Source organism: Dicentrarchus labrax, unplaced genomic scaffold (assembly GCF_905237075.1).
Source record: "Dicentrarchus labrax unplaced genomic scaffold, dlabrax2021, whole genome shotgun sequence".
NCBI classification, from domain to species: Eukaryota; Metazoa; Chordata; class Actinopteri; family Moronidae; genus Dicentrarchus; species Dicentrarchus labrax.
In genome coordinates this window covers 14,921,890-14,931,546 of record NW_026136717.1, presented here as the reverse complement: position 1 = coordinate 14,931,546, position 9,657 = coordinate 14,921,890, and the positions used below count along the sequence as shown (strand labels likewise).

General features: G+C 39.3%; 1 protein-coding gene across 1 annotated transcript; it reads right to left on the bottom strand.

Annotated features, from left to right (window-relative positions):
• Positions 1 to 2,510: 2,510 nt before the first annotated feature.
• On the bottom strand, positions 2,511 to 6,462 carry six7 (SIX homeobox 7). The gene is made up of 3 exons (XM_051428925.1): positions 5,710 to 6,462; positions 4,204 to 4,367; positions 2,511 to 4,015 (listed from the first exon to the last, which is right to left on the bottom strand). Exons 1-3 carry the CDS (start codon positions 6,115 to 6,117, stop codon positions 3,805 to 3,807), a joined length of 783 nt encoding a protein of 260 aa, XP_051284885.1. The 5' UTR covers positions 6,118 to 6,462; the 3' UTR covers positions 2,511 to 3,804.
• Positions 6,463 to 9,657: the final 3,195 nt, after the last annotated feature.

Sequence of the window (9,657 nt, the reverse complement as noted above, 5' to 3'; positions counted from 1 at the left end):
AAGGGTGGGCGGGAACACTGAATGTGAGGACGCCCATTTTCTGTGGCTAGGGAGGAGGGAAGACCCACACTACTACTTTTTTTAGGGAAACAGGTAGTGTTCTTTTGAATGAGGCATATACAAATAATCTTTAAAGTTGACATTCCTTAGAATATTTGGTCATTTATTATGTGAATGTCCCTAATCTGCATACTTCTGGGGTGACATTTCTCCAATTATATTCCCTGCTTTCTCCAGGCAGTTAAAACTTAAAGGTGCTGTATACAAATTTCTGTCTACATGTCACAATAGAGCACCAAATGACCAAGACAACAACTGTTTTACCTCCCAGATCATAAAACACGTTTCAAACTCGACTGAAACAAAATAAAACTTTGTTTTTGTAAGTCTTTCCACTGAAATAAATCTATAACTCACAGAGGTAGAAAAAAAAATACTGCTATACTTTGATACAAGCTTCAAAAACATTCACATAAACATAAAATCACATGAATTTATTTTTATATTCTTTAATTTTTATGTAATGCAATTTTAAAATGAATTAAAATATTTATCTTACTTATTTCTGAGCATGGCATATGTAATTATTAATTTGTCATTGTTGTTTGAAGTTCTTTTTTTATTTATCCATGCACTTCTAATTGTTATTTTTGTGTTTTGAATTGCTCTAATAGAAATAGGAGTTACATAGCCTATTTACACAGCAGCAGGTGTATTAACGGTAGTCCCCAAACTTTTTCTTTAAGGGACCCCTTTTCTATCATTGAGTAAACTGACAACCCCTGACTTAAATAACATATTTTATGGATATTACCAGTACTGACTGATAAACTATACAATGAACCCAAGTTGTGTACACAATAACTGCAGGTTTGTGTAAACCGAGTGGTTTGGATGAACTTTGAGCTGATTATTTCCTGTGAATCCACATCAGAGGTGAGTTTTCTGATGATTTTAGGAACTTTTTCTCCGTCTGCATTGTGAATTTTCTATTTTTAACAATCATACATGCTCTGTAAGCAAAAAATCTAATTTAGTTTTGATGATATACAGGGATACTGTGTATATTTTTTAAGTTACGTTACACCCATTAAAATCAAGAAGGTCTCTATAATCTGAAAAAGTCCTTTAATATTGATTTTATAATCGCTTCCTGAAATTGGTAGAGACCTCAAACAAACTGAAACATTTATCGTTATATATATTATTGTCATAAAGATTAATATATAGTAGTAATAAAGTCCCAAAGAACCGTTTCCGCCCACCGTAATTTCTACCGTTGGTCTACGAAAAAGTGAAAATAGTGATAGCGAAAATAGTGTGGCTTGTATTTATCTTCAGAAACTGAAAGTTATGCTAATAATCAGTTCAAAAGTCCCTAGCAACTAAGCTAACTAGTAATGAGCATTTGGCATCAAAGGAGCCAGATATTTTTCTCAGGGGACCAAAACAGAGCTAAGAGGAGAGTAAATATTGGGCTTGCATCCATTGTGTATGAATGCCAGTGTTGTCCACAAGTTTAACCAGTACCATAATTAAAGGTCCAGTGTGTAATATGAAGGAGGATCTATGGGAAGAAATATAATATGCATAAATATTAAATAAATGAAACTGGGTTATCATTAATGTTACAGCGGTGCTTTGACAAATGTGAGAAAGGTTCATTAATCTGATCCAGTTCGGGAACAATGTGAGAGTCAGAGGGGTCATGACAGACAGTGTTTAGCTTTTTCCTGTAAGACTCGAATACAGTTTGTGTGTGTCGTTATTCATTACTTAGTTGTGCCTGTGCTCAGTCTCACAGCTCATCTCCTGAGACGGTTCACACAGCAGGGGGGACATCTCACTTACTGTCAGATCACAGTAAAATGCCATACTCTGTTTTCACCCACAGAATAAATAAACTCCATTATGACAACAACTATCTGTAGCTAGAGTGTATTGCAGCTGCAGCTCTGCTTTTGTCTCTGCCTGCGTTATTAAATGAGCAATACATAGTGGCAGTGATAGTTTACTAGCTGATCTGGAGGTCTTTTAAGTATTTAAATTAAGAATAATGAGCCACAAAAATACTTAAAGGGACAGTTCAGCCCAAAATAAAAACTACATATTCTTCCTCTAACTTGTGCTCTTTATCCATCCAGATCGTTTTGATGTCAGTTGCTGAGTTTTGGAGAAATCAGTGGAAGAGATGTCTGCCCTCTCTCGGATATAATGGAAACAGGTGGCACTCGGCTTGTGGTGATCAAAGAAAATACTTCCTACATTAAACTGTTTACAACAAGGTCTGTGGTAATTGTATTTTTTGGGCGATCTGAGCACCATAAGTTGAGTGCCTTCTGGTTCCTATTACATTGTTAGATAAATTCATGTTACCTGATTGTGTTTTCTGCCCTGTGTGGAATTTGGGGATTCTCCCTCAACTAAAGTGAAGACAATATTGTACTATGTGGCCCATGACTCCTATCACACTGCTGTTTTGTACTTTAAGTAGTCAGTTCTACTTTGGATAAAAATAGGTTCATTTATTTACATAAAACATTTACAAAATACATCTTTTCATTGAAATGCAGTAATGTATTATGAGAAATGATGGTTGTAAGAAAGACAGCAGACAGTAGGCCTTTGAGTGTGTCGTTCCGACATGAGGACACAATCATATGTGACTAGGTTTCACTGTTTTCAGATGTAAATAGGCACATGAGTTAAGACCGATCAGTGCTTTTACATTCTCGCTGTTTCGTCTTTTCTGTTTCAGCTCCTGCAGGATCATCAGAGCAGCTCAGGAGCATTTACAAAAAGCTCGACATAGTAACACAGGAGCAGGTAAAACACAGCTAGTAACAAAATGCTTTGTATTTTAGCAGCACATGTAGCTCATTAGTTACATACGGTAAAATCTGTCTAAAGTTATGTTATTGTTTGTTTTTGCATTGTAGAAGAGTGATGCCATTAGTTCCTTATTAAGGCAGTGAAAATAGTTTTGGTCTGTCACTATGTTTACATGCACATTATAACCTGATTACTCTGATTAACAAGATTATGGACAAGGTTTGCTTACCAGCTTTATTTTTACTCGTGCCATTAAATAGGTGGATTTTGGACTTTTTTCCACCACCATTTGTGTTAAAACACAACTTTGTAACCATTTTGAAACATGGGCAAAGTTCGATGGCAAACAGAGCATGCATTGGATCATTGCATCAGCCAATGAAATTTCCCTAATCCAAAGATAAACAAGTTATTTATGTGCATGTGGATATAGTTACCTATATTAATAGCCTACTCAAGGCATTGTTCATTGTGTCCTCACAATGTCCATACAAAGGAATGATGTAGCTTAGATAATAACTAGAACATTATCTATCCCAAAATATTTAATGAAACCAGTATCAAAACTTAAAATATTAATATTCACATCATCTAAAGATCATTGGCATTACTTCTATAAATACTGTGAGTGTTGAAAAACACTGTTGTTCATGTAGAAGTACCCGTACTATGTTTGCCTATCAACAGTGCTGACTCATGTTCAGCTGTAAACTAATTCATATAACAGTCAAGGTCATGTGCCATGGTGCTTTTTTAAGTGCATGTTGTTTTTGCATATCCTTCCCTTACAGTGTCCACTCACAGCCACATCAAGTGGCCTCTTCCGCGCCCTCCTCCCACTGATAACACCTCCAGTGTGTCCACAGTAACAAGACAGTTCAAGTGTCTTTAATGTATGTCTGAGTCTGATGACAGACGCCTCTCTCGCCTCTGCAGGAAACGAGAGTCCGTCCATGAAGCGAGTCCATCATCTCAAGACTCGAACTCGCTGTCGCTGCTAACGGAGATGTCCGGGGTGGAGGCTCCCATTCCTCTGCGCTCGGTCTCTGTGCTACAGTCACTGGCCTCTGGGCTGCCCAGGTGGCGAGGAGAGGTAGGCAACAAGTGGGGGTGATGACGGCGCTCCTGATGGGAGCCGTCACGTGAACTCTCGGAGGGCAGGAGAGAGGGGTCCTGCTGCATTCTGAGTGGTGGGAGAGATGAGAGAGATGAGGGTGAGGTCCCACACTGGAGTCTTACAACAGTACATGTGGCAGAGCTGCCCGTCAGGCAGAGGCACTGGCAGTTTGCCTCATATAACATCAGTTTTTGCCTTTTAACAGACCTGCTGACCGGTTAAGTCAATGTGATCATGTGTAATTTGCAACATACCTGTTCTTTGCGGATGCAGCGCGGTCTCTTTGTCGGCGGTTCTTGAACCAGTTGCCGACCTGTGTGGGTGTGAGTCCTGTGGCCTGGGCCAAGTGGCGTTTCCTGGACGGGTTGGGGTAGGGGTCTTGGAGATACCACTCTCTCAACAAACTGCGAGTTCTTTCCTGGAGAACAAATAGAAATACATTGAATATTTAGGCTACCATGCCATAGCACTTTAAAACGACACCATATGGTGTTTTGATATCATCCTATTAAACCACAATAATCTTATCACTCTCATATGATGCTCAGTATAATCGTATTAGACTGGATTTATAAATAGATGATTACAATCTACATTTGAAGTATACATAACAATGTATATCCACTAAATGGGATCATGTTAAGGGGCTTAATAGACTGTTGGAGAGACTATCCCTCCTGAGGGTTGGAATTAAAGATTAACTACACTCATGAGCAGTACTTCACCCCTCCACATGAGGGAGATCACACACATAAACACACACCCAAGAAGCAAGATGCATGCTCCTGTGCTTTCTTACATACAATATTTTACAAAATTAATCTTTGAATCATTTTTCCTCCCTGGTTTGTAGTTCATTTATTTGTGTGAAATGTATCAAATAAGTGGTGTTATCATACATTTAGGTGAATAAATGCAAAGTGTTTGCTTCCAAAAGAACCACTAATGATCTTGTGACACTGACAAATGAAAATGTTTCAGTATTTTTGGTATACATGATGGTGCTCAAGACACATTAGGCACATCAGGACATTACAGGTTATTAGTTAGTGACACCATTAGTGGTTTCTAACAGGAGGACTCTGCAGGTGATGTACTGAAAATGTTGGAAAAACGTGGAATAAATTTTTCTCTACATTGGCTTCTGGATAGCAGATAGGTGGCTCATATAGACTCCTGCATGCCTGTTCTCATAGGCAGTTAAAGTGTTAATATTTGAAAAGAGTAGCTGCTAATTAAAGATCAGATTAAACTTTATTGGACCATGTGGGGAAATCTGACCTTTAGTAAATGTTAGAGCAAAGAACACATGGTGCCTACAGAGAAATAAAACATGTGACATCGGCCTCCTCGTGTGTGAAGTTATTTAAAAACGAGGGATAAATATGAGAATTATAAAAGATGCATTCACACTCTAGATACACTGGATAAAACTAGTATTTATTCGGCAGAAGGCAGGAGGATAACCACGGCTCTGACCATTATCATCTTAAGAGCTCAAAGACTGCTTGATGCAGCAGCGTCAGGTTAAAAAGCACCGTCACAAGAGAGCAACTGATGGTCACGTTTCCAATGTCACAATGCCATTTCATGTCATTACATTAATGTCGTTAATAAATGTTATAGCTACTGTCTGATAAATAGATTATTCGCCCAAACACGGGGAACACGTGGGTTGTACCGGGGTCCCATTACACCCTGTCACCGACAGCCATGTGGTTGTTAAATGATATCACAACATGTATCTCTATGGTGTTTACCTTAAAGCAATGCGTCTTCTGCTCGCCGTCCCAGATTGTGCGGGGCAGGGGGAACTTCTTGCGGATCCGGTACTTCTCCACCGGGCCCAGCGGCCGCCCCCGGAGCCTCTCCGCCTCCCGGTAGTGCGCGTCCAGCCACAGGTCTTGAAGCTTGGCGTGCGACTCGCGCGTAAACCGGTGGCTCTGGAGGATCTGGTAGAGAGCGTCAAAGTTGCCACCGTGGAAGGCGACCAGCGCTCTCGCTCGCATCACGGACTCGTGTCGGTTCAGCGCTTCCCCGGCGGATCCAGGGACGGCGGCGGGCAGGGACCAGAGGAACCTGCCGAGGCGCTCGATGTCCCCGGTCTCCTCCAAGTTCTCGCACACCCGAGCGACCTGGTCCGGCGTGAACATCGGCAGTGGGAACATCTCGGCTTGTTGCTTCTCAGTTGCTTACCGAAAACAGTTAGGAAATGTTGACAAGGCGCACGAAATGGTGTATCCAACCGTGCGTAAAAGCTCCGTGCGCACGCTGCTCACTTTTTTTTGTGTGACAAGTTTATTGACACTTGCAGCATCTATCTGCTGCCTCTCTTATTTAACGGCCTTTCCTGGTATATGGAGTAATGTTTCAGAGAAGCCGGTGCGCATCCGCGGCGGCTCTAGGTTTCCAGAGTAGAGCCGAATAAAGAAAGAGGACAAGGAGTCAAACTGTATTTATAGCTAGATACAATTAGCATCTCTGTAGTTGTTTTGAGAAGGATTATACGTCCCGGCCATTAGCCTCTTAGTGGGGGGTAGTGTGTACAGAGGTGACTGGCTGATCAGCTTGTTTGGCTTAGCCTGAGGATACATTGACTGCCAGGATGACTGCAGTGAGCAAACAAGGATGGATAGGTTATTTAATAGGTCGGATCTGATGGAGTCCTGCCCCAGGAGGAGAGGACGAGGCGAGTAAATATGGAGTGAGAAGTTACGCACGGCAGAAAACAGTGCCAAGGAATTAGGTCTTGTTTGTCTTTAATAAATAAGTTACTTCAAATGAATATGAAGTTAGTCTGCCGCACACTTGGACGGCACAATTAAATCGCGGTGCCCGTGGTCATGAAAATTGGTATCACATGTGCGTCGACATTTGGCCGAGGGAACATGTCAGGACACAAAGCTGTGGCTATCCTCGACCAGTTAATACCCATGTAATTAAAACAGACATGGTTGCACCTACGGGTTATCCTCCGCGACCTCTTGCCAGGCCAAGACATAATGAAAACGCCCCTAGACATCGATATACGGCAGAGCAGCTCCAGGACAAGGAATTAATGATCTGCTGCTTGGTTCAATCCTTCTGATCTCAGTAGCTCATTAATCAGTCTAAGGATAATTTTCTTATTAATCAGGTTAAGGATCCTGTAAGCATCTGTCAACTATAATGCAAACATGTTACACTTCATCTGCCCATCATAGCCTAGAGGAAAATGAGTCACTTTTTCCAAACATCAGTGGACCAAAGCATGAATAAAGAATGTTAAGTTATAAATATTAATTTCCCCTATAGCCTACAATGAATGCTTCTGTAGGCAGACATAGATTAGTCCCTGGAGGGAATATGAGGCTTTATATAAAGGTTGCAGTCAGGTGAAGGATCATCTGGTTTAAAATAAGGTGAAGGGGCTTAAAATCTGTCTACAAATCTGTCTAGAATTCAGATATGAGCCTGCCAGACACACAGAACACTGATATATGAACACCAGGAGTCCCAAAGTGTGTATGCCAATAGAACATGTGAAATAATCCCCCCAACAAAAACAACAATAAACATTAAATTATGTTTCAGAATTACAGTAGTTTGCCTAATTAACATACTTTTTCATTGCATTTGCATGCTTTAAAGGATGTAATTACAGACATTTCAGCTCAAATGAAAATGAACCGTTGAACTGTGTACTACATTAATTTGATACATTTGTTCCATAATTTGGAGAAAAAAAATATTAAAATGTAAAGTTTCTAAAAAGTATCAAATTAAAAGTCATCTTAAGACATTTAATCACATATTAGTTGTGTTTGTCAGGATAAAATGTTTTCAGATTTTGTAAATATTTACTGATGAAACATACAAATATGTTACATATTAAGTATTTTCCTGAATGGATATACAGTACGTGCAGTGAAATCTTTTTTCATTATTTAAACAATTAGATATTTGGTTTCATAGGTTTTATTCTTTCTCAGCATTGTAATTGTGACTGGGGCTTCACCTAAAAGCCTTTTGCCTAATCACCAGTTATGTGAATTTTGTCAATGCTGAAGTTTTAGAAAAGCAAATTAATATAAAAAATATAATTTATATAACTGCTCTTTGAAAATCTGTATTTATAGTCATTTTTGCATAAAGATGTTTTGTCAGGGATATTGCTAATATATATTTTATGTCAAATATTTTACTTACTGTTTAGTCTTATATATATATTTATGTATATGTATTTTCTTTTCTGACAATCATTAAAATCTGTCACAAAATTCAATATAAAACAGAAACAACTGTCAAACCAGAGCCCAAAACCTAAACATGGTCAATTATATAAGATTGAGAAAAGCAGCAAAATCTCCCATCTGAGCAGCTAAATAAGCAAATATTTACTAACTTCAAGCAATTAATCAATTAACAGAATTGTTAATATTGTGTCAGTCAACTAGTCAACTAATCCTTTCAGCACTCGACATGGAGGAAGCTTTTGAAATCTGCTGTTCGGTGGAGTTTAGGGTATAGAAAGCGTGTAGAATTACTTTATAAGCAGTAGGCAATCATTTGATACGTGTTAGATCCTAAATCTAGATTAAAATACCAGGTGGGATTGGTCGGCTAATGGAAAGGGGGGTAGGTGTGATTGTGTGTGTGCACAGAAGGGGAGAAATGAGCTCAGTGAAGATCATGCTCACAGCTAATCTAACCCTTCCAAGTTTCAGACACTTCGCGCCACTGACCACCACCACACACACACACACACACACACACACACACACATACACTCACCTTCATTACCAGAAATCCCCCGACCCAATCTGTTTAACACTTTGAGAGCAGACTGAACCAAAATCTGCTTAAGCACTCCCAAGCCGTTAGAACAGGATGAATGATAAGATGGTGATGGGATGAACAGATGATGTATGTGTTTGTAGAAGGATGGAGGGGGTCGGGGGGTTAATTATACTCTTTGTAAAATGGAAAATCTTGACATCACTGATCACACTGTTGTCACTGATATATTAATTACTACCTTTAAGGCAATTATTATTAATAATTTACCCCGTGCTTCTGTGTTATAATAATTTAAATTGTGTATTTTTCTCATATTTTTGTTAGCATAGCACCACCACCGTCCACAGCTACTGTTGAATGATACTCAGCGGCATCTCAGGCAGACTTTTATTTTGAAATTAATACCAAAAATTGGTTGTACTTTGAAATAAAAGAGAATTAGAGCTGTCAAACTTATTTATTTGAATCCTAAATTAGTATTTAATAGATTCTACAAATGTTTTGTGCCATGGATGTATTGAAATATCAGGTGTTAGGAACTGCAGCAGCTCTTTTTATTTCTGACTGTTAAGATGGTCACTCTGTAAGAGTTTGTTGTCTTTCACAACCTGCCTGATGTCATCCTGACCGACATGCAGGAACAACAATGGAAACAAACAATGGCGCAGGTATCCCACTTTGTTTGGAGTTTGGAAAAGCTTTAAAAAAAGAAAGAAAAAAACAACCACATCCTTCCTCTTTCACTTCACCATGTTTCAGCTGACGAGCGCTCTGTGCTCTCTTGTGATCAGATATTGTGGAATTTGCCGTACTCTGCGAGAGAAGGCAAAAATATTCTGATATTCCTGCTTGTCTTTTTGTCAGAATGTCGTGAGAGGCAGTGTCAGCTGTCATAGACCATGAACAACCCACAAAGAAAAAGTGGTACT

Coding starts and splice junctions, on each gene's coding strand:
- six7 (XM_051428925.1), bottom strand. CDS start 6,117: ATGTTCCCACTGCCGATGTTCACGCCGGACCAGGTCGCTCGGGTGTGC. Junction 4,368..5,709: donor AGAAGACGCATTGCTTTAAG/GTAAACACCATA, acceptor TTTGTTCTCCAG/GAAAGAACTCGCAGTTTGTT. Junction 4,016..4,203: donor GCTGCATCCGCAAAGAACAG/GTATGTTGCAAA, acceptor CCCACCACTCAG/AATGCAGCAGGACCCCTCTC.